Raw genomic sequence first — 26,433 nt, forward strand, 5'->3', positions numbered from 1 at the left:
AAAAAAAAGAAAGAAAGAAAGAAAGAAATACTTATTGACAAGTTATTCAAACATGTGGGTGGGTACAGGTGTGTGTGTGTGTGGGTGGGTGGGTGTGTGTGTGTGTGTACTTCATCTATCAAATATTAGCCATGAACTAAACATCATTTATCCTAGGGTTCAGAATTGGGCTAATGCAACATACAACTGGAATATAACATTTTAAAATTTATATAGTTGCAAGTTTGGGAGTTCTTTTTACTTCCTCAAAACTTAGAAACCTCTTCTTCATTAGTGTATATTTCTGTATTATAATTTCAGTAGGCTTAAACTGTAATATATTGAACATACCTTAAAAAGAGATTCCAAAATCTGGAAAATAAAGTTTTAATTAAAACATTTAAATATAAAATTATTCACTATGTTATGATATGATAAACTATTTAATTCTCTATAATTTTCAATAAGAAAAATATACAAATTATTAAAATAAAACTGTAAATCTACAATCCAAGATAACATTTTTATAATTACAGATATAGTTTTTAGCACATCATGCATAGACAACTCAGTTCTAGAAAACTGTCCACCATTATAGATATATAGTATGATACCCAAAAATAATGTACATTTTTTATTTCATATATTAGTTAATATAAATAAGGAATAAAATTAAGATTCCTCTTGGAAGAGATTTTTTTCATAAAGCATAGAGTATAATAATGAAAAGCATTATCATAAGAACATTATCTCTTCAGTAAAACTTGCTCTGTTGAAGGGCCTAAAAATTGAGATACAAAATATTATATTACTACTTGATATTTTTAATAGGAAATGCATACAACTGGTCTGGGAGACTGTGACAGAAACTGAATATCCAAAATGAATCACACAATCCTAAATACCAATATTTACCACTTAGAAAATATAATGTTCAAATGATTACATTTGAAACACACCCACAAAAGGCCATTCTATCACATCCAGATAAAAGTTCTGAATTACATTGTTAAAAAAAAATTAGTACATTCATTAGAGCAGGAAAAAAAAGTTACTTAAGTGAAAAATCAGACTAGTCTAAAAATTTTTTTTGCCATACTAACACTAAATCAATAGTTCAAAAAGTGTAGTCCCCAAACCAAGAGCATCAGCATCACCTAAACAATCATATTTGTTAGTAATGTAAATTCTTAGGCCTCATCCCAGCCAACTGAATCAAAAACTCTGGGAGTAGGGCCAGCAATTTGTGTTTTAACTGGCCCTCCAATTGATTCCATTGCATGCTAAAGTTTGAGAATCACTGTGCTAAATAATAAGAAATCAAAAATCTAAGCAAAAAGGGCTGAGATCCTCAACAAAAAATACCAAAGTAAATAAATATCCATGTCTGAAGAGAAACATTTTTAGTTGCATAAGGATTTAGAAACTAATGTTCACTGAGGCACACTACCTTGGAATAAACTCATTCTTTCCACTATCAAGAGATTCCAAGGTTCTCAAAACCTCCTTTCCTATCTCAGAAGATGATAGGAAACCATCATATATCAATTCACTCATTCATTACAGCCAGAGTCCAACAATTATTTAAACCACTAAAAGCCCAGAGAACAAAGACTTTCTCAACTACTGAGGAAACCTACATCTTCAGTTTTAGTAATGCTGAACCTAGAACACTACTGATAAAAGTGGAGAATGAAAACTGACCAGAAGTGAGGAAAATCAATTTTACACAAACACTAAACAGAAAACGAAAATTCTATGAAAATGTAGAGGAACGTATATAAAGTTCCCAGGAAAAATATTAAACTTCTATTCTAATTTTATTTATCATTTAAGTGTGAAGCCAAAATGAAACTGTTTTCAGAAATTCAAAGGCTCCCAAATGATTTCACCACACATTCTAACCTAACAAACAACAATAAAATTTATTCTTAGAAAAGTAAATGTAAGAAAAAACTATAGGGAAGGTAATCAGTATATACCTTACTCTTTTGTTTGTTTCAAGTTTTTATTTAAATTCCAGTTAGTTAACATATTGTGCAATATTAGTTTCAGGGTAGATTTAGTGATTCATCACTTACATGTAACACCCAGTGCTCATCACAAGTGTCCTCCTTAATACCCATCATCCATTTAAACCATCATCACCGCACCCACCTCCTCTCCAGCAACCCTCAGTTTGCTCTCAATAGTTAGGAGTCTGGGATGCCTGGTTGGTTCAGTTGCTTAAAGAGAACAACCTTTGATTTTGGCTCAGGTTATGATCACACAGCTCATGAGACTGAGCCCAGCATCAGGCTCTGCACTGGCAGCATAGATCCTGCCTGGGATTCTCATTCTCCCTCTCTCTCTCTGCTCATGCTCACTCTCACTCTTTCTCTCTTTCTCTTAAAATTAATAAACTTAAAAAAATTATAATTGACTCTGTTTTATGGTTTGCCTCTTTCTCCCCCCTATGTTCATCTGTTTTGTTTCTGAAATTCCACATGACTGAAATCATATGGCATTCGCCTTTCTCTGACATTTCATTTAGCATAATACTCCCTAGCTCCATCCATGTCATTGCCAATGGCAAGATTTCATTTTTTTGATGGCTAATATCCCATTATGTGTGTGTGTGTGTGTGTGTGTGTGTGTGTCTGTGTGTGTATACCACAAATTCTTTATCCATTCATCAGTTAATGGACACTTGGGCTCTTTCCATAATTTGGCTAGTGTTGATATATTGCTGCTATAACATAAATATCAGGGTGCATGTATCCCATTGAATTAGTATTTTCATAGTCTTTGGGTAAATACCTAGTAGTTCAATCACTAGATATTGGGGTAGTTCTATGTTTAACTTTTTGAGGGACCTCTATACTGTTTCCAGAGTGGCTACATCAGTTTGCATTCCCACCAACAGTGTAGGAGGGTTTTCCTTTCTCTGCATCTTTGCCAACGTCTGTTGTTTCCTGTGTTATTAAATTTTAGCCATTCTGATAGGTGTATCTCATAGTTTTGATTCATATTTCTCTGATGATGACTGATAGTGAGTACCTTTTCATGTGTCTGTTAGCCATCAGAGTAAATACCCTACTCAAAAAACTATTAATGGGGCTGGCTCTCAATGCCACTGTAATAAAAAGCTTCCTAATGAAAAGATGGCATAATATTTTTTAAGTGAAATAATAAGCTGTAACTAACATTCAGATAGGCATAGTGTGTCACTGAAACCAAGAGAAGAACATTTCAAGAAGAACAAAATGTTCAACAGAGTTATATTTGCGGAGTTGTCAAGAGTCATGAACAATGAATTTAACACCATGGAGTTAGGGGGAAGCAGTCATTACTATCATTACAGGACTAGTTCATGGGACATTGGGGGCAGAATTCAAACTGAAGTATAAATGAAGGGGAGAAAAATTAATATAAGTATTAACAAGAGGACTATTTGGGAAAAGGTAGAGCAATATAGGAAAGCACTAGAAAAAAATGTACACTCAATGGAAGGGTTTTATAAAACTTTAAAAGCCAACAAACATTTTATTTTTTCCTATGAAATTAACATACCAAAACAACATGCCTTAGTTGCTAAAATTTTCTAAAAGGGTAGAATATATTTTGATATATTTATAGGCTATTTGTATTTCCTTCTGTGTGAAATGCCTTTTTATTTCCCTTGAGCATTTTCTATTGATTTATCTTATACTTATTATAAATAAATGTTATTTATATATTCTGGATAATCCCTTGTCACTTATATGTTATCTAAGCACTTTCCCCTATTTGAACCTTCTCTTGTACATCTCTTTATGAATCTTTATACAATAGAGGTTTTAATTTTAATATAGTTGGATTTATCCAACTTTCTTTTTATGACATATTTAATCTTGTAATTATTCATTTCTCTAGGTCATAAAGACAGTCTCTAAATATTGTTTCTAAATATTTTTGGTTTTTTCTTCTACATTTCGGTCTTTAATTCATCACAAAATGGTTTTTTTTATATATACTATAAAGTAGGGATCAACTTTTGTCTTTTCGTTATCCCAGAGCCATTTATTATACAGTAATCCTCTCCTTGCCTACAGTTTCACTTTCCAGTTTCAGTTACCTTTGGTCAACCACTGTCCAGAAGCAGATATCCCTGCTTCTGACATATCATCAGAAAGTCAACAGTAGTCTTACAGTATGTCATAATGCCTATATCATTCACCTCACTGCATCTCATTAAGTAGATATTTTATTATCTCAATTATAAGAGAAAGGGTTAAATACAGTATAATAAGATATTTTTAGAGACCTCATTCACATAATTGTTATTGTTATGTGCCCTAATTTATTAATAGTTGTTGTTACTCTCTTACTGTTCCTAATTTATAAATTTAACTTTATCATAGGTATGCATGTATAGCATAACACACAGCATGTATGTGTGGATGTATGTATATGTGTATGTGTGTGTGTGTGTATGTATGTACTATCCATGTAGGCATCCCACTGGGGATCTGAGAACATATCCTCCACAAATCCACAGATAATGGGGGATTATGTACTGTACTGGAGGTCATTAGTAACATATTCCATATATGAAAGGATCTATTTCTGAGTTTTTATTCAATTCCATTGGTCTATCTAGTCTTGCACCAAAAGTACACAATTATAATAAATATAGCTTTATAACAAGTTTTGATATCTGCTAGGGCAAATTGTCTCATTTTGTTCTTTTTCCTCAGACCTCATTTGTCTATTCTTGACCCATTGAACTTCTATATAAAATCCAGAATCAGTTGTAAATTTGCATCAAATAAGACCTATTTTGGGTATTTAGAGAGTGATGACAGCAAAAATGGTAGAATAGGGAACTCAAAGGGCCTATCCTACATGGAAACATGAAAACATGAGCAAAAACTGTCATGACCAAGTTTTCAGAACTCTGAAAAATAGTCAAGGCTTTACAGGAACCAAGTAATGCTGAATAAATTAAAATGTGACTTACACACTGTAGGAGAACTTTGTGACATTTCAACAGTCTTGCCCTCCCCTAGTACAATGGTAGTCATAAAGTTGACAACCTCCATTTCTGATTTGGGTATGTGGTTCTAGAGGAAACAAAGATCTATTGCCAAGGAACTTTGTTTGTCTGTTTCGACCTTTCTGAGGGTTCTCTGAAGGACTTGCAGCTTTTGCCTTTGTTTCATCTAGCTCAGAACTCTCTCATGGCAAAAAACAAACAAACAAACAGCTGAGTGGAGGGAATTACTCAAAAACACTGAAAGGAAAATGAACAAGCCACTGCTCCCTGTAGAAAAAGATTGCAGTTGTGGCAAATAATATACATGTCAAAATCCTAGAAGAAAAAGCTATAGCAACAGTAACTTTGGAAAATAAGGATTTTGAAAAGATCCCATATATAAGAGGAATCTAGTGAGCCACATACTTACCCTGGCCAGGATTCATGCTCACAAAATATCTGAGTGACACTAAACTTTCACCTCCGGCTTATCTTTAGCTCAACGCAAACAAAAAATGAAGGCTAACTCAAGATTTGTAAACAGCTTAGCTAAGTTTTGAAGGAGGGTCCCAACACAGATCTAAACTTAAAGGAACAGGAAAAATGTTTTTCTCCTTTTATTTTTTGTGGCTCAAGGCATATAAGAAAATCTTTGTCAAATATACTACCTGACCACAAGCTAAAGGCACAGAAACTTGAGAGATGAAATATATCAAAGAATACAGATCTTCAAGATAGTTTATTTTTATTGTTTTGTTTATTTTAGAGGGAGAGAGAGAGAGAGAACGAGCAGGAGAGAGGGGCAGAGGAGCTTGATATGACCCTGCAATCATGACCTGAGGTGAGTTGGACACTCAACCAACTGATCCACCAAGGCACCCCTCAAATAAATAGTTCAAATTTCTGATATCCAATCTGGATTGCAAGGAGTCATATCAATCACTCTGTCCTAACAATAAAAGCTGAATGAACTGAAAATCAACGATTCATCTTATGTCCATCACAAAATTGAGGTCACAGAGCAAATCACAGCATCAAAAATAGAAGAGACAGACAGGTGATACTGAGAATTATAAATTCCCAGAGCAGAAATCCCTAAGAACAAATCTCCCCAAATTTGACATGTAAGTAGGTATTTATATGAAGTAAAATGAACAAGAGATCTTTAATAAGATTAACAACTGTTTTCTTCTCAGAAACTATGGACATCAGAAGGTAGCGTGATGGCATATTTTAAATGCAATTAAGAAAAGAATACTATATGCCAAGTGTTACATACCTGGCAAGATTATACTTCAAAAATGAAGGAGAACTTAAGAAAAGATAATGCCATAATTAAGTGTAAGAAAATTATGGATAAAAAATTTAAAATATGACATCATATACATAAACTGCAAAGGAGGGAGTAAAAAAGAACAAAAAGAAGTTTTTTAGAATGTGTTTGACTTAAATGACTGGCCACTTAATAGAGACTGTTATGTACTTAAGATGTTATATATGAACTTCATGCTAACCACAAACCCAAAATCTATAAAAGATACAGAAAAAAAGAGAAAGAAACCAAATGTAACACTAGAGAAACTCATAAATCACAAAGAAAGAGAGAAAGAGAAGAATGAAGCAGAGAAGAACTACAAAAAAATTAAATAAATTTTAAAAATTAAATAAATATAATTAATTAATTAATTAATTAAATGACAATAAGTACATACCTATCAATAATTACTTTAAATATAAATGGCCTAATTCTTCAATCAAAGACATAGGGTGGCATAATGGATTAAAAAAAATAAAAGAACCATCTACATGTTGCCTATAAAAGACTCAACTCAGACCCAAAGACACATGCAGACTAAAAGTGAAGTGATGGAAAAATATTAACCATACAAATGGAAGCAAAACAAGAAGTAATATTTACATCAGATAAAATAGTTTTAAACAAAGACTAATAAAATACAAAAAGGGCATTACATAATAATAAAATAAAGAGAACAATCAAACAAGAGAATATAACAATTATAAATATCAATGCACCCAATATTAGAGCACATAAATATGTAAAGCAAATATTGACAGACATAAAGGGAGAAACTGATTATAATACATTAATAGGAGGAGACTTTAACATCTCACTTACATCAATGGATAGATCATTCAGGTAGAAAATCAATATGGAAACAGAATCTCTGGATGACACATTAGACTAGTTGGACATAACACATATATAAAGAACATTCCATCCAAAATAACAAAATACATATTCTTCTCAAGTGCACATGGAACATTCTCCAGAAGACATCATATTAACATATGACACAAAACAAGTCTGAATAAATTTTAAAATACTGAAATCATACCATGCATCTTTTTCAACCAGAGTGGTATGAAACTAGAAATCAATCATAAGACACTGAAAAGAACACGAACATGTAAAGGCTAAACAACAGGCTACTAAACAACCAATGAGTCAATGAAGAAATCAAAGAAAAATGTAGAAATATATGGAGACAAATGAAAACACAATTGCCCAAAATCTTTGGGACACAGCAAAATCAGTATTAAGAGGGAGATAGTTAGCAACACAGGCCTACCTCAAGAAACAAGAAAAAGCTCAAAAGCAATCTAACCTTACATTAAAATGAACTAGGAAAAGAACAAACAAAGCCCAAAGAGATTAAAAGTAAGAAAATAATAAGATCAGAGTACAAATAAATAACATAAGACTTCTTAAAAAGGAAAAGATCAATGAATGAAACCAAGAGCCGGTTCGTTAAAAAGATAAACAAAATTGATAAGCCCTTAGCCAGACTCATCAAGGAAAAAAAAAAAAAAGAAAAACTCAAATAAAATCAGAAACAAAAGAGAATAAACAGCTTACACCACAGAAATATAATGCAATATAAGAGAAAACGATGAAAAATTATACATCAGCAAATTGGACAACCTAAAAGAAATAAATAAATTCTTAGAAATTGAATCAGGAAGATAGAAAATCTGAAGGCCAATTACTAGTATACTAGTAATGAAATTGAATCAGTAATCAAAAAATTGCCAAAAAAATAAAAGTCTAGGACTAGACACATTTATAGGTGAATTCTGCCAAGCACTTAAAGAATAGTACTTATTCTCATACTATTTCAAAAAATAGAAAAAAAAAAAAAGGAAAGTCCCCAAATTCACTTTATAAGGCCAACATTATTCTAATATCAAAATCAGACAAGGACACCACAAATAAAAAAACTATAGGTCAATATCTCTGATGAACATAGATGGAAAAATCCTCAGCAAAATACAGGCAAACCACATTCAACAATACATTAAAAGGATCATTCACTGTGATCAAGAGGAATTTATTCTGGGGGTGCAAGAATGGTTCAAATTTGCAAATCAATGTGAAACTTCATATCAACAAAAGAGAAGGATTAAAATCCATATGATCATCCCAATAGGTGCAGGAAAAGCATCTGACAAAAATCAACAGCCATTGGTGATAAACTCTCAATAAAGTGGGTTTAGAAGAAACATACATCAACATAACAAAGGCCATATAGTTAAAAAAAAGGAAAAAGAAAAGGGAAAAAAAAAAAACAGGGCCAGGGAACCTGAGTGGCTCAGTCAGTTAAGCAACCAACTCTTGATTTTGGCTCAGATCATGACCTCACAGTTTGTGAGATTGAGCCCCGCATCAGGCATGGAACCTGTTTGGGATTCTCTCTCTCCTCTCTGCCCCTCCCCACTCTCAAAATAAATAGATATTAAAATTTTTTAAATGGCTAACATCATACTCAATGAGGAAAAATTTGGAGCTTTTCCCTTAAGGTCAGGAACAAAATAGGATGTCTACTCTCACCACTATTGTTCAACATAGAAAGAAGTGTTAGCTATAGCAATCAGGCAAGAAAAAAAAAAATGCAAGGCATCCATTTTGGTAAGGAAGAAGTTAAACTCATTATTTCCATATGGCATAATAATACACACAGAAAACTCTAAACTATTAGAATTATTAGAAATAAAAAATTAATTCAGTAACATTGTAGTGTATAAAAATAATACTCAGAAATCTGTTTCATTTCTATAAACTTATAGAAATTAGCAGAAGGAGAAGTTAAGAGAACTTACAATTATACCAAAACAAAAACTAAATACCTAGGAATAAATTTAACAAAGGTGGTGAAAGACATGTACTCTGAAAACTATAAAACACTTATGAAAGAAATGGAAGATGACGCAAACAAATGTAAAGATATTCCATGCTAATGGATTGAAAGATTTAATATTCTTAAAATGTCCATACTACCCAAAGCAATCTGCAGAGTCAACGCAATCCCTATCAAAATACTAACATACTAGCATTTTCACAAAACTAGAATAAATAATCCCAAAATTTATATAGAACCACAAAGACTGCAAATAGCCAATGCAATCTTGAAAAAGAAAAACAAAGCTGGAGGTATCAGAAGTCCAGATTTCATGATACACTACAAAGTGGGGCAGCTGGGTAGCTCAGTTGGTTGACCATCTAACTTAATTTCTGCTCAAACTCTTAATTTCTGCTCAGTGATGATCTCAGTGTTGTGGGATCGAGTCCCACATCAGAATCCATGCTGAGTATGGAACCTGCTTGAGATTCTCTCTCCCTCTCTCTCTCTCTCTCTCTCCCCCGCCCGCCCCCACCGTGCCCTTCTCACTGCTTGCATTCTCTCTCTCTCTCTAAAGAAAAAAAAAAAAAAAAAGATACACTACAGAGCTGTAGTAATGAAAACAGTATGATACTGGCAGAAAAATAGACTCATAGATCAATGGAACAAAATAGAAAATCCACAAATAAACCCTGCTTATATGATCAAATAATTCACAACAAAGAAGGCAAGAATATACAATAGGGAAAGACACTCTCTTCAATAAATGGTGCTAGGAAGACTGGAGAGCTATATGCAAAAGAATGAAACTGAATTTTGCACAGCTAGAAAATTGATCTGAGGATTAACACAACAATCTGCATAACTTGAGCCACAGAATTCAATAGGTACACAGCAGAGAGGTGAGCTGGGGGAGAGAGAAGCCACAGAGGATAGGGAGCTGTTTTTGCAGATAGAGGAAACAGAAAAGGGGGGAGAGTGCAGGAAAAGCACTCCCCCAAAAGTAGCTGGAGAGAAAGAGAAAGAGTGGAAATACCCACAAGTGACTGAACAAGAAAGGGAGAAAGGAAAAAGGAGATGGTTTCAATACCATTAGCACTCTATAAACAGAGGAGCACAGAGTCTGGAAAAAACTCCACAGCTCAATACCTGATGGAGCTCTGGTGGGAAGGGTGAATCCTCAGGAGCAGACAGTGAGGTCCGAGGGGTCTACAGCCCACATGGGGAGAAGTGGTTCCCCTGCCAGGAGGGAATTTGGTAGAAGCCACAGAGCCTGCCTACAGGCAAAGGTCCCAGCGGACCCCAGAGAACAGCCATGTTTGCTGGTATTGGAACAAAGACACCAGGGTGCTTCAGATGAAACCTGGCACTGGCTGTGTGTTGCATTTGCCATAATCTCTGAACCTCTGCTGCCATGCAATCACAGGAACTTTTTCTGGGGCAAGTAGGCACCATCCACAATCTCTGAACCACTGCAAAAGCATGACCACACAAAAGTTCCCAGGGGCAAGCCGGCAGCCAGCCATTGCCCAGCAAGGGCGTCCCCTAGAGGGTCAGAGTTGATGCTGCAGGGCTCTCAGAAGTGAAGGGTATGGAAACACAGCCCCATATGAGATATAATTCATGAGGAAGGTGTCACCTGGCAGGCTGACAGTTTGGATATGTACAGTGTAGAAACAGGAAGTGGATGGAAGCTGGAGACAAAGGAGGGGTACTTGATGACTGGTTGTTGAGAACACAGAGTTCTGACACCAGAGACTGGGAAGCTGGGTGACATCAATTAAACCTCTCCCATGCATGCATGCCACACCAATCCACCCCAGTCACCTAAGCAGAGCCACATAGTGGGAGAACAGAGCCATTACACCAAGCCTCATCCAACTGTGCCAACCAAGCTCAGGCCCTAGAGCACAAGTCTGTCTGCCTGCTTAGTGTACGAACTATAAAGTGCTTCATAGTTAGACTTCTAGGGGAAACTGGATGTAATTTTATTGGGATTTCATTCTGTTTGCTGCTCCATCTATTCATTACTTCTTTATTCTGTTTTCTTTTTTTTTGTTTCATTTATTTTTCTTTTCTTATTCTTGGATACAGAAAAAGAAAAAATTTATTTTTATTTTCTGCTTTTTAATTTTTTTAATTTTTACTATATTTTTTTATTTTTGGAAATGTTTTATTCTATTTTACTTTCTTCATTTCATTTTATTCTATTATATACTTTTCTAAAATTTTTAAACATTTCCTTACTTTTCTTTCTTTCCCTTTTTCCTCTATTCTATCAAGCTTCTTTCAATAACCAGATGAAAACACACTAGGATCTAGCTTCCTTTATTTAACTGTTTATGTTGTTTTTAATTTTTTAATTTAAATTTTTATGTTATTAATTCTTTTTCTTCCTCCAAAAATGACCAAATGAAGGAATTCATCCCAAAAGAAAGAACAGGAAGAAAGGACAGCCAGGGACTTAATCAACACAGATATAAGGAAGATGTCTGAACTAGAATTTAGAATCACAATAATAAGAATACTAACTGGGGTTGAAAAAGCATAGAATCCCTTTCTGCAGAGAAAAAGGGGTAAAATCTAGTCAGGACAAAATTAAAAATGGTAAAACTGAGATGCAATCTTGAATGGATGTCATGGCAGCAAGGACGGATGAAGCAGAGCCATGAATCACCAATATAGAAGGTGAAATTATGGAGAATAATGAAACAGAAAAAAAGAGGAAAACTAAGGCAAAACAGCACGACATAAGAATCAGAGAACCCAGTGACTCATTAAAAAGGAATAACATCAAAATCATAGGAGTCCCAGAAGATACAGAGAGAGAAAAAGGGGTACAAGGTCTATGTGAGCAAATCACAGTGGAAGCCATTTCTAACTAACCTAGGGAAAGACACAGACATCAAAACCAAGAAGCACAGAGAACTCCTGTGCTTCAACAGAAACTGACCATAAACAAGGCATATCATAATCAAATTCACAAAATACATAGAAAAGGAAAGATTTATGAAAGCAGCAATGGAAAAAAAGTACTTAACCTATAAGGGAAGACAGACCAGGTTCATAACAGACCCATCCACAGAAACTTGGCAGGCCAGAAAGGCGTGGCAGGATATATTCAACATGCTGAACTGGAAAAATATACAGCCAAGAATTCTGTATCCAGCTAGGCTGTCATTCAAATATTGCTAAAATGTCAATACTACCCAAAGCAATCTACACATTCAATGCAATCCCTATCAAAATTGCACCAGCATTCTTCTCAAAGCTAGAATGAACAATGCTAAAATTTGTATGGAACTAGAAAAGACCCCAAAAAGCCAAAGTAGTGTTGAAAAAGAAAACCAAAGTGGAAGGCATCACAATCCCAGACTTTAGTCTGTACTACAAAGCTGTAAGAATCAAGACAGGATGATATTGGCACAAAAACAGACACATAGACCAAAGAAACAGAATAGAGAACCCAGAAATATACGCACAAATGTATGGCCAACTAATTTGTGACAAGGCAGGAAAGAATATACAATGGAATAAAGACAGTCTCTTCAGCAAATGGTGTTGGGAAAACTGGACAGCTACATTCAGAAGATTGAACCTAGACTACTTTCTTACACCATACACAAAAATAAACTCAAAATGGATGAAAGACCTAAACATAAGTCAGGAAGCCATCAAAATCCTAGGGGATAAAGCAGGCAAAAATTTCTTTGACTTCAGCCACAGCAACTTCTTACTCAACATGTCTCTAGAGGCAAGGGAAACAAAAGCAAAAATGAACAATTGGGACCTCATCAAAATAAAAATCTTCTGCATGGAGAAGGAAACAATCAGAAAAACTAAAAGGTAACTGATGAAATGGGAGAAGATATTTGCAAAGACTTATCAGATAAAGGATTAGTATCCAAAATCTATAAAGAACTTATCAAACTTAACAGCCAGAAAACAAATAATCCAGTGAAGAAAAAGCTAAAAGACATGAATAGACACTTTTCCAAAGAAGACATCCAGATGTCCAACAGACATATGAAAAAATTCTCAATGTCACTCATTATCAGGGAAATACAAATCAAAACCACAATGAGATACCACCTCATACCTGTCAGAATGGCTAACATTAACAACTCAGGCAACAACAGATGTTGGCAAGGTTGCAGAGAAAGAGGAACACTTTTTCACTGCTGGTGGGGATGCAAACTGGTGCAGTCACTCTGGAGAACAGTATGGAGGTTCCTCAGAAAACTAGAAATAGAACTACCCTACAACCCAGCAATTGCACCACTAGGTATTTATCCAGAGGATACAGGTATGTTGTTTCAAAGGGGCACATGGACCCCAATGTTTATAGAAGTGCTATTGACAATAGCCAAAGTATATGGAAAGAGCCCAAATGTCAATTGACGGATGAAGGGATAAAGGATAAAGAAGGTGTGGTGTGTATGTGTGTGTGTGTATACATACATACATACATATATGTATGAAAGAGATTTAGACACACACACATACACACAATGGCAGTATTGGCAATCAAAAAGAATGAAATCTTGCCATTTGCAACAATGTGGATGAAGCTAGAGTGTATTATGCTAAGCAAAATTAGTCAGAGAAAGACAAATATCATATGACTTCACTCATATGTGGAATTTAAGATACAAAACAGATGAACATAAGGGAATGGAAGCAAAAATAATATAAAAGCAGGAAGGGGGACAAAACATAAGATGCTCTTAATTTAGAGAACAAACTGAGAGCTGCCGGATGGGTTGTGTGTAGGGGGATGGGCTAAATGGGCAAGGGGCATTAAGGAGGACACCTGTTGGGATGAGCACTGGGTGTTATATGTAGGGGATGAATCAATGGATTCCACTCCTGAAGTCACTATTGTACTATATGCTAACTAACTTGGATGTAAATTAAAACAAATGAATGGATGAATGAAACTGGATCAATTTTTTACATAATACATGCAAATAAGCTAAAATGAATTAAAGACCTAAATGTGAGACCTGAAACCATAAAAATCCTAGAAGAGAATGCAGACAGTAATTTTTTTTAATTTTTTTGACACCAATGATAGCAACATTTTTCTAGCTAGGTCTGCTAAGGAAAAGGAAACGAAAGCAAAAATAAACTATTAAGATAACAACCAAATAAAAAGCTTTTTCACAGCAAATGAACCATCTAAAAACAAACAGACAATCTACTGAATGGGAGAATACATTTGCAAATGATATATCTGATAAGGGGTTAATATCCAAAATATCAAAGAATTTATACAACTCAAAACCAAAAAGAAGAAGGAAGAAGCTGTGAAGGGGGAGGAGGAGGGGAGGAGGAAGAGGAGGAGGAGGAAGGGGGAGGAGGAGGGGAGAAGAAAGAGGAGAAAAAGAAGGAGAAGGAGTAGGAAGTAAAGGAGGAGGAGGAGGAAGTAGAGGAGGAAGAAGAGGAGGAGGAGAAAAACACAATCCAATTTAAAAAATGGGCAGACTGAATAGACATTTTTCCAAAGATGACATACAGATAGCCAATAGACACATGAAAAGATGCTCAATATCACTAATTATCAGGGAAATGCAAATCAAAACCACAACAATAACTTCACAGCTGTCAGAATGACTAGTATAAAAAAGAGAAAGAAATAATGAATGTTGGAAAGGATATGAAGAAAAGAAAACTCTTGTGCACTGTTGGTGGTATTGTAAGTTGGCGAAACTATTGTGGAAAACAGTATAGAGACTCCTGAAACAAGTTAAAAATAGAAATGCCAATCTGATTTTTGAATGCAGAATTTAATCTATATTTAATGTAACTACCTACCCAGAAGGATTTATTTCTGTCGGTTTGCTATTTTTCTGTATATCATACTTTTTAAGAAACTCAGTTCCTCTATTAATTCCTTTTGTTTAGTTTAATTTTTTTGTAATATACTGTTTTGGTGCCTTTCTCATTTGCCTTTTTTGTATATTTTAAAATTATTTATTAGTAGTTACCTTAGGGTTACAATGAGTATCATAAACTTTTATAGTGTGAATTAGTGCTAACTTAAATTTAAAATTATACATCTCTGTTCCTATACAGCTTCACCCTCCCCTTTTATTGTCATGAAGTAGGCTTTTACACATTGTGTGCTCATTAACATAGATTTATAAATGATTTATGTTTTTTGTCTTTTATATTATATGAAAAAAGAGGATTCAAAAACCAAAAATGTGTTATTTTTTGTATTTTATATTCAATTACATAGTTACTTTCTTTTTAATTTTTTTGAGTATATTTGACACACAATGTTATATTAGTATCAGGTATACATAGTGATTCAACAACTCTGTAAGTAATGCTACACAAATGTAGCTACCATCGATCACCATGCAATACTATTACAATACCACTGATTATATTCCCTATGTTGTACCTTTAATTCCCATGATTTTATTGATTCCATAATTAGAAGCCTATATCTCCTACTCCCTTTCACCCATCTTGCCCATCCTCTACCTCCTCCCCTCTGGCAATCAGTTTGTTCTCTGTATTTATAGATCCGATTCTGCTGTTTCTTTATTTGGTTTTTCAGATTCCACATATAGTGAAATCATATGACGTTTGTCTTTCTCTGTCTGACTTATTTTACTTAACACAGTATCTTCTAGGTCTATCTGTATTGCCAAAAATGGCAAGATCTCACTCTTTTTTATGGCTAAGTAATATTCCACTGTGTACATACTACATCATCTTTACCAATTCATCTATTGATGGACACTTGGGACTGCTTTGATACCTTGGTGATTGTAAATAATGCTGCAATAAACATACGGTTGAAGATATATTTTCAACTTAGTATTTTCATTTTCTTTAGTAGAATATTGAATAAACACAGAATAAATATTCTGTAGTAGAATTATTGGATCAAATGGTATTTCTAACTTTTTGAGGAAACTCCATACTATTTTCCATTGTGGTTGTTAAAGTATAATGAATCTGAACTAATTAATAATAATTTAGACATACCTTTTTATTCTTTTAAGTTGGGAGATATATTTGTATATTCTTGGTATTTAAGGACTATTTAAAATTAGAATGTCATAAAAAGAAATTTAACATTTTAGAATATGAGATTTAAGTATATAAAAAGAAATCACATTTTTTATTCCATTATAGTAATTGCAATTTTCATGTTACACGTTACACAAAACTACCTGGCAAAAAAAAAAAAAAATACAAACTTTCTACTGTTTATTTCTAAGATATTAATTTAAAAATTTGTTTAATAAAATGAGATTATAGATAATAAACCAGTAGTGGAGACAAAATGATATACTAAAAAATGATTCAAGTAAATTAAGTCAGGGCAAGATGTGGGAACAGATCCCCCCAAAAATGGCAATCTTATACCCAAACTTGTTAATTATTATACTAAAAAAAAAAAAAAAGGTTTGTCTATATGAAACACATTTCAAATAGAAAGATATAAATAGGTTAAGTAGAAGAGATATTATGACAACACTAATCATAAGAAAACTAGAGTAGCTATATCAATATCAGACAAAGCAGACTACAGGATGAGAAATATTACCACAGACATATGAACTACTATTTCATAATACCAAATGGTCAATTCATCAAAAGGGAGTAATAAATTATTGGATTCACCCAGTGCTCATCCCAACAAGTGCCCTCCTCAATGCCCAACACCCATTTTCTCCCCTCCCCTGCCCCTCCATCAATGTGGTTTGTTCTCTGTATTTAAGAGTCTCTTATGGTTTGCCTTCCTCTCTGTTTGAAACTATTTTTCCCCTTCCCTTTTTCCCACGGTCTTCTGTTAAGTTTCTCAAGTTCTACATATGAGTGAAAATATACGGTATCTGTCTTTGTCTGACTGGCTTAATTCACTTAGCATAATACCCTCCAGTTCCATCCACATTGCTGCAAGTGTCAGGATTTCATTATTTCTCATTGCAAAGTAGTATTTCATTTTACATATAAACCACATCTTCTTTATCATTTCATCAGTTTCCATAATTTGGCTATTGTTGAAAATGCTGCTTTAAACATTGGGGTACACATGTCCCTAGCATCAGCACTCCTGTATCCTCTGGATAAATTCTAGTAGTGGATTGCTGGGTTGTAGGGTAGTTCTATTTTTAATTTTTTTGAGGAACCTCCACACTATTTTCCAGAGCAGCTGCACCAGTTTGTATTCCCACCAACATTGCAAGAGGGTTCCCATTTCTCCACATCCTCACCAGTATGTGTTGTTTCCTGAGTTGCTAATTTTAGCCACTCTGACCGGTGTGAGATTGTATCTCAATGTGATTTTGATTTGTATTTTCCTGATGATGAATGATGTTGAGCATCTTTTCATGTGTCTGTTGGCCATCTGGATGTCTTCTTTGGAAAAGTGTCTATTCATGTCTTCTGCCCATTTCTTCACTGGATTATTTGTTTTTCAGGTATTGAGTTGGTAAGTTCTTTATAGATTTTAGATACTAACTCTTTATCCGACGTGTCATTTGCAAGTATCTTCTCCCATTCCGTTGGTTGCCTTTTAGTTTTGTTGTTTCCTTTACAATGCAGAAGGTTTTATCTTCATAAGGTCCCAATAGCTCATTTTGCTTTTATTTCCCTTGCCTTTAGAGACGTGTCAAGCAAGAAATTCCTGTGGCTGAGGTCAAAGAGGCTGTTGCCTGTTTTCTCCTCAAGGGTTTGGATGGTTTCCTGACTCACATTTAGGTCTTTCATCCATTTTAGTTTATTTTTGTGTATGGTGTAAGAAAGTGGTCTAGTTTCATTCTTCTGCATGTCGCTGTCCAGTTCTCCCAGCATCATTTGCTAAAGAGACTGTCTTTTTCCCATTGGATACCCTTTCCTACTTTGTCAAAGATGAGTTGGCCATACATTTGTGGGTCCATTTCTGGATTCTTTATTCTATTCCTTTGGTCTATGTGTCTGTTTTTGTGCTAATACCATACTGTCTTGATGCTTACAGCTTTGTAGTACAGACTAAAGTCTGGGATTATGATGCCTCCCGCTTTTTCTTTTTCAACATTACTTTGGCTTTTTGGGGTCTTTTCTAGTTCCATACAAATTTTAGGATTGTTGGTTCTAGCTTTGAGAAGAATGCTGGTGCAATTTTGATAGGGATTGCTTTGAACATGTAGATTGCTTTGGGTAGTATTGACATTTTAGCAATATTTGTTCTTCCAATCCATGAGCATGGAATGTTTTTCCATTTCTTTGTGTCTTCTTCAATTTCTTTCATAGGTTTTCTACAGTTTTCAGCATACAGATCTTTTACCTCTTTGGTTAGGTTTATTTCTAGGTATTTTATGGTTCTTGGTGAAATTGTAAATGGGATCGATTTCTTGATTTCTCTTTCAGTTGCTTCATTATTGTTGTATAAAAATACAACCTATTTCTGTACATTGATTTTATATCTTGCAACTTTGCTGAATTCATGTATGAGTTCTAGCATATTTTTCATGGAGTTTTTTGCGTTCCCCATATAGAGTATCATGTCATCTGCCAAAAGGGAAAATTTGACTTCTTTTTGCCAATTTGGATGTCTTTTATTTCAATTTGTTGTCTGATTGCTGAGGTTAGGACTTCCAACACTATGTTAAACAACAGTGGTGAGACTGGACATCCCTGTCATGTTCCTGATCTCTGGGAGAAAGCTCTCAGTTTTTCCCCATTGAGGATGATGTTAGCTGTGGGCTTTTCATACATGACTTTTATGATGTTAAGGCATGTTCCTTCTATCCCACTTTTTGAGGGTTTTTATAAAGAAAGGATGTTGTATTTTGTCAAATGTTTTTTCTGCATCTATTGATAGGATCATTTGGTTCTTATCCTTTCTTCTATTAATGTGATGTATCACATTGATTGATTTGCAAATATTGAACCAGCCCTGCAGCCCAGGAATGAATCCCATTTGATTGTGGTGAATAATTCTTTTAATATACTGTTGAAATCAATTTGCTAGTATCTTGTTGAGAATTTTTGCATCCATGTTCATCAGGGATATTGGCCTGTAATTCTCCTTTTAGTGGAGTCTCTGGTTTGGGAATCAAGGTAATCATAGAATGAGTCTGGAAGCTTTCCTTCCATTTCTATTTTTTGGAACAGCTTGAAAAGGAAAGGTATTAACTCTGCTTTAAATGTCTGGTAGAATTCCGGCAAGCCATCTGGCTCAGGGCTCTTATTTGTTGGGAGATTTTTGATAACTGATTCAATTTCTTTGCTGGTTAAGGGTCTGTTCAAATTTTGTCTTCCTGTTTGAGTTTCGGTAGTGTGTGTGGGTCTAGGAATTTGTCCATTTCTTCCAGGTTGTCCAGTTTATAGGTATATAATTTTTCATAGTATTCCGATAATTATTTGTATTTCTGTGTTGTTGGTTGTCATCTGTCCTTTGTCATTCATGATTTTATCTGTTTGGGATCTCTCTCTTTTCTTTTTGAGAAGCTGGCTAGGGGGTTATCAATTTTGTTTATTTTTTCAAAAAAAACAGCTCTTGGATTCATCAATCTGTTCTACTGTTTTTTTAGATTCTATATTGTGTATTTCTGCTCTGATCTTTATTATTTATCTTCTTCTGCTGGCACTGGGGTTTCTTTGCTGCTCTGCTTCTAGTTCCTTTAGGTGTGCTGTCAGATTTTGTATTTGGGATTTTTCTTGTTTCTTGAGATAGGCTGGATTGCAATGTATTTTCCTCTTAGGACTGCCTTTGTTGCATCCCAAAGGGTTTGGAGTGTTGTATTTTCATTTTCATCTGCTTCTATATATTTTTTTGATTTCTTCTTTAATTGCCTGTTTGACACATTCATTCTTTAGTAGGATGTTCTTTAACCTCCATGCATTTGGAGGTTTTCCAAACTTTTCTTCTGGTTTTCAAATTTCATAGCACTGTATCTGAAAATATGCATGGTATGATCTCAATTCTGTTGTATTTACTGAGGTTTGTTTTGTGACCCAGTATGTGATCTATCTTGGAGAATGTTCCATGTGCACTCGAGAAGAATGTGTATTCTGCTGCTTTTGGGTGAAAAGTCCTAAATATATTGTCAAGTCCATCTGGTCCAGTGTATCATTCAGGGCCATTGTTTCTTCATTGATTTCTGCCTAAATGATCTGTCTATTGCTTTAAGTGGAGTATTAAAGTCAACTGCAATTACCATATTCTTATCAATAAGATTGTGATTGATTTATATACTTGGGTTCCTCCAAATTGGGTGCATAAACATTTATAATTGTTAACTGTTTTTGATGGATAGACCCCATAATTATGATATAAGGCCCTTCTTCATCTCTGGTTACAACCTTTAGTTTAAAATCTAGTTTGTCTGATATAAATATGGCTACTCCAGCTTTCTTTTGACTTCCAGTAGCATGATAGATTGTTCTCCATCCCCTTGCTTTCAATCTGAAGGTGTCCTCAGGTCTAAAATCGGTCTCCTGTAGACAGCATGTAGATGGATCTTGGATTTTTATCCATTCTGATACCCTGTTTTTTAAATTTTTTTAATCTTTATTTATTCTTGAGAAACAGAGTGTTGGTGTGTGAACAGGGGAGGGACAGAGAGAGTGGGAGACAGAATCTGAAGCAGGCTCTAGGCTCTGAGCTGTCAGAACAGAGCCCAACGTGGAGCTCAAACTCATGAACCCATGAGATCATGACCAGAACCAAAGTAAACACTTAACTGACTGAGCCACCAAGGTGCCCTAGATACCCTATGTCTTTTGATTAGAGCATTTAATCCATTTACATTCAGTGTTATTACTGAAAGATATGGGTTTAGTGCCACTGTGTTATCTCTAGGTTTCATGCTTGTGGTGATGTCCCTGGTCCTTTGTAGTCTTTACAACATTCCACTCACAGAGTCCTCCCTAGGAACTCTTGCAGGGCTGGTTTAGTGATGATAAACTCCTTCAATTATTGTCTGTCTGGGAAAGCCATTATCTCTCCTTCTATTCTGAATGACAGCCTTGCTGGATAAAGGATTCTTGACTGCATACTTTTCCTATTCAGCACATTGAATATTTCCTGCTACTCCCTTCTGGCCTGCAAAGTTTCAGTGGATAGGTCTGCTACTATCCTTATGTATTTACCCTTGTAGGTTAAGGCCCATTTGTCCCTACATGCTTTCAGAATTCTCTCTTTATCTTTGTATTTTGTCAGTTTCACTATGATATGCCATGGAGAAGACCTAGTCCTGTTATATCTGAAGGGCGTTCTCTGTTCCTCCTGGATTTGGATGTCTGTTCCTTCCCCTGATTAGGGAAGTTCTCAGCTATAATTTGTTCAAGTAAACTTTCTGCCCCTTTCTCTCTCTCTTCTTCTTCTTCTTCTGGAACTCCTATGATATGGATATTATTACATTTCATTGAATCACTTAATTCTCTAATTCTCCCCTCATGGTCCAGTATTTTTTTCTCTTTTTCTCAACTTCATCATTTTCCATAATTTTATCTTCTATTTCACTTATTCTCCCTTCTGCCTCACCTCTTCTATCCTGTCACTGCATCTAGTTTGTTTTGCACCTCATTTACATTTCTTAATTTGTCATGACTATTTTTTAGTTCCTTGATCTCTGCAGCAATAGATTCTCTGTCTTCTATGCTTTTCTCAAGCCCAGTGATTAATCTTATAAGTATTATTCTAAATTCTTGATCAGATATATTGTTTATATCTATTTTGAGCAATTCTTTAGCTGTCATTTCTTCCTGGAATTTCTTTTGAGAATAATGCTTCTGTTTCATCATTTTGGCTAGTTATTTCTCCCTTATGTGTTTTAATAGCTTGTTTTGTGTCCTGCACCTGTGAGCAACTATATTAAAAAGGGGTCATATGCTGTCTAGGCCCTGACCCTTCAGGAGATGTTTTTGGAGTGTGTTATGTGCTCTCTGTTGTTTTGACTCTGGTTGCTTTATCTCCTTACTCATAGTGGTGGTTTGGACCTTCCATCAGGTGTGCTTTGATTTGTTCGTTGAAGTAATCCTGGGGAAAAAAAAACTAAAAAATGGAGGAGCTGGTGGTGGAAGAAGCCTTATCCCTTACAAAGAGAGAAATGACAGGGACAGGGAAAAAGAAAAGAAAATTGACCAGGCAGAGAAACTATATGGCTTACTCCAGAGAGAGAGAGGAAAATAAAGGAGGAGATACAAAAGAGAATAAATATGTCTGCCTAAACAAACCAAAACCAGAATAACCAGACTAGAGAAGAAATAAGAGAAAGAAAAAGAACAGGAAAAAATACACACACACACACACACACACACACACACACACACACACACATATATATATATATATATATTTATATATTTATATATACACACACACTTATAAATATATATATACACACATATATACATACATATATATGTGTGTATTTTTATATGTATATGTGTGTGTATATATATGCATATGTGTGTGTGTGTGTGTGTGTGTGTGTGTGTGTGTGTATCAAGAACTGACCAAGAATTAAATCAGAAAATGCAAAACTGCTTGGGTGCCTTGGATGCCTTGGAACCAGTGTCTGGGCTGGTCTGGAGGAGGGGCTGTCTGGTTGGTAAATATCAATCTTGCTCTGGTAGATACATAGTTACCAGGCACCAAGGGGCGTGGTTTGGTGTAGGCACATCATACCTCCACTGTGGGCCCCTTGTCCTTTCCCTGAAGCCCCACATCATTGGTGATGGGGAGAAAAATGGTGACATGCCAGTCTCTCCTCCCTGGATGGGTTGTCCCAAGCCACTTTGTTTAGGCCATCTTCACAGTGATTTCAGGGGCACGAGTAAGCCAGTTTTTTTCACTCCAGTCTCCCGCACCTCCCAGGTCATCGGATGAGATTCAAACCTCAATGTCTTAAAGGATCCCACTCCTCACTCCCTGGTTCAGGGAAAGTGCCACTCCACCCCACCCACAAAGGGCATCTGGCTTCTCACAATGCTGCGCCGGCACAAACAAGGTGGTTTGTCCTGATCCACAGTTTCTGGTGCCTCCTAGGTGATCAGCTGAGATTTGAACCCCCATGTCTTAAGGGATCCTGTACTGTGTGCTCCAGTTCCAGGGTAGAGCCACTCCACCTAGCTGATAAAGGGCCTCTGGCTGGCGGACACAAGCAGGGTCCTTGTCCTTGGAATGGCTCTTGTCCTCCCCACAGCACTCAAGGGAGGGGATTATACTCTCCAACTGCAGACTGTACCTCTGAGCTAGTTACTGAGCCCAGGGCTGGCTCCCCTGCCCCCCCAGGTGTGTGAACAGGGCAGCTTGCCCCAGTCTGGAGAAAGTCCCACAGTTAGAAATTGGAACTATCTCCATTTTTTCCAATCCCTGGTCCATGGTTTTTCTCTTGTCCAAATACAATCCTACACTTGTACAACCTCTCTTTCTCTTCCTTTTGTCTCTCCGCAGAAGGGGATCCCTCCCCTCTGTGCCTATGCCACCCTTTTGTCTCTTCCCATTCACAATCACACACCTATGAACTGCCAAGTTGTCCAATGGGCCCCTGGAGATGTCTCTGTCACTTTGCAGCCCAGACTCTTGGAATTCCAAGTCCTCTGGCCTCAACACTGCTGTGGTTGCGGGACGAGGGAACTTCAGGCCCTCCTAGTTCTCTGCCATGTTGACCACCAATCCTGTTAGCTTGTCTTTTTGATGATAGTCATTCTAACAAGTATGAGGTGATATCTCACTGTGGTTTTGATTTGCATTACCGTAATGATTAGTGATGTTGAGCACTTTTCCATGTACATATTGACCATTTGAATGTCTTCTTTGGAAAAAATGTTCCCCTGCCCATTTTCTAATTGGACTGTTTGGGTTTCCCCCCAGTATATATAGAAGTTCTATATATACTTTGGATATTAACACCTTATCAGATATGTGCTTTACAAACATTTTCACCCATTCTTTAGGTTGTCTTTTCATTTTGTTGATGGTTTCCTTCACTGTGCAGAAGATTTTTAGTTTGATACAGTCTTATTTGTTTACTTTTGCTTTGTTACCTTTGTTTTTGATATCACATGCAAAAGAATCATTGCCAAGACTGACTGACTTCAAGGAGCTTATCCCAAGTTTTCATCTGGGAGCTTTATTGTTTTAAGTCTTATAGTCAAGTCTTTAATCCATATTGAGTTGATTTTTGTGCATGGTGTAAGAGAAGGGTCCAGTTTTCCCAAAACCATTTATTGAAGAGACTATCCTTTCTCCACTGTATATTCCTGGCTCCTGTGTCATATATTAATTGACCATATATGTATGGGTTTATTTCTGGGCTCTCTATTCTTTCCCATCAATCCACGTGCTTTTATGCCAATGCCATGTCGTTTTGATAACTATAGCTTTGTAATATAGTTCGAAATAGAAGACTGATGCCTCCAGCTTTGTTCTTATTCTCAAGATTGCTTTGACTGTTTGGGGTCTTTTGTCACTTCTTACAAATTTTAGGATTTTTTCCTATTTCTGTGAGAAAATATCATTGGAATCTTAATATGGGTTGCACTGAATCTGCAGGCTGTTTGGAGTAGCATGGACATTTTAACAATATTATTCTTCCAATCCATGAACATCAAATATATCCCCATTTATTTCTTTCTTCAATTTTTTTTTATCAATATCTTATAGTTCTTAGTGTACAGATATCTCATATCCTTGGTTAAACCTTTCCCTAAGTATTCTGTTCTTTAATTCTTCACTTTCAACCCTTCTGTATTTTTTTTAATTTTTTTTAAATGTTTTTATTTATTCTTGAGACAGAGAGAGACAGAGCATGAGTGGGGAAGGGGCAGAGAGAGAGGGAGACACAGAATCTGAAGCAGGCTCCAGGCTCTGAGCTGTCAGCACAGAGCCCGACACGGGGCTCAAACTCACAGACTGTAAGATCGTGACCTGAGCCGAAGTCAGACGCTTAACCAACTGAGCCACCCAGGAGCCCCAACCCTTCTGTATTTTTATGCTTTAATATATTTCTAGTAAACATATAGTTTGAATTCATTTTTAACCAAATTTGTCCTTTAATTGGTATATTTACTGACATATTTAGATTTATTTCCATTATCTACTTTCTAATTATTTTTTCCTCTCTTTTTTTAGAATCTTTTGGATTTTTTTTTTGTCATTCAATTTTCCTCTACTAGGATAAAAATTCGACACATAACATATATTTTTTAAAAAGAAATTTTAATAGGAATACCTAACTTATTAAAGTCATTACTATTCTCCCAAACAAGGACCTTAGATTATATTTCAATTGCAATTAATTCCAAGTCTAAGTTCTCTCCTGATGTACGTGATAATTATCATGCATTTTTATTCTATCATATTTTCTAATCCATAAGATTTGGTTATTAATATATATTTATATTACACGCATATACATATATACACTTATTCAATATTTACTACATTTATCATGTAGGCTGCTCTACTTGTTACTCAGACCTTTCCTCTGGATTATTTTTATCTCTCCAAAAAAACATCTCATAGCATTTCTGTTTTTATTGAAGTATAATTGACACATGTTACATTAGTTTCAGACATACAACATAGTGATTTGACAACTTTATATATTATGCTATGTTCACCACAAGTGTAGCTATCATCTGTCACCATACAACATGATTACAGTACCATTTCCTATGCTTTAACTTTCATCCCTCTGACTTATTCATTACATAACTTAAAGCCGGAAACTCCCACTCCCCTTTACTCCTTTTTGTCCACTCCCATCATCTCTAGCAGCCACCTGTTTGTTCTCCATATTTATGGCTGTTTCTGTTTTTTTCTTTGTTTGTTGATTTGTTTTCTTCTCTAGATTCCACATATAAGTGAAATCATATGGCATTTGTCTAACTTATTTCACTTAGCATAAAACACTCAAAGTCCATTCATGTTGTCACAAATGGCAAGGTCTCATTCTTTTTATGGCTGAGTAATCTTCCATTGCATATAGATACCACATCTTCTTTATCTATTCATCTATTGATGTACATTGGGTTGCTTCTATATCTTAGCTGTTGTAAATAATGCTGCAATGAATATGAGGGTATATACATATATTTTTGAGTTAGAGTTTTTGCCTTCAAATAGGTAAAACTAGTAAAGGAAAAAGAAAAAAGAACTAATCCAAGTAACTCATGAATACAGAATTTAACATACACCTTATACTCAGTCTTGGGAAAGAGTACTGCCAAGGGATGAGGTAGGGGGATAGTATAAAAGAAATCATGAAATCTCTTTAGTAGATTTGTTTTTATAGTGATATAACAAGAAATCCTTAAACAATCTTGTAAGTATTATAGGGTTCAGAAAAAGAATAAATG

The 26,433-nt window shown here is 35.3% G+C and overlaps 1 protein-coding gene across 4 annotated transcripts in view; it reads right to left on the bottom strand.

The window, feature by feature from the left end:
* The window catches only part of LOC109276311 (coiled-coil domain-containing protein 7-like), a 270,114-nt gene that overhangs the window by 226,435 nt on the left and 17,246 nt on the right, over positions 1-26,433 (bottom strand). For all 4 annotated transcript variants that reach the window (XR_008419683.1, XR_008419681.1, XR_008419682.1 and 1 more), the window contains one exon: positions 331-351. Coding sequence is in view for 1 of the 4 variants with exons in the window: in XM_019465186.2 (XP_019320731.2) it covers positions 331-351 (21 nt within the window). In the remaining 3 variants the exon portion in view is untranslated. The remainder of the gene's footprint in view (positions 1-330; positions 352-26,433) is intronic.

This window comes from Panthera pardus, unplaced genomic scaffold (genome assembly GCF_024362965.1).
Source record: "Panthera pardus isolate Hobbes unplaced genomic scaffold, ASM2436296v1 HiC_scaffold_6, whole genome shotgun sequence".
Taxonomy (NCBI): Eukaryota; Metazoa; Chordata; class Mammalia; order Carnivora; family Felidae; genus Panthera; species Panthera pardus.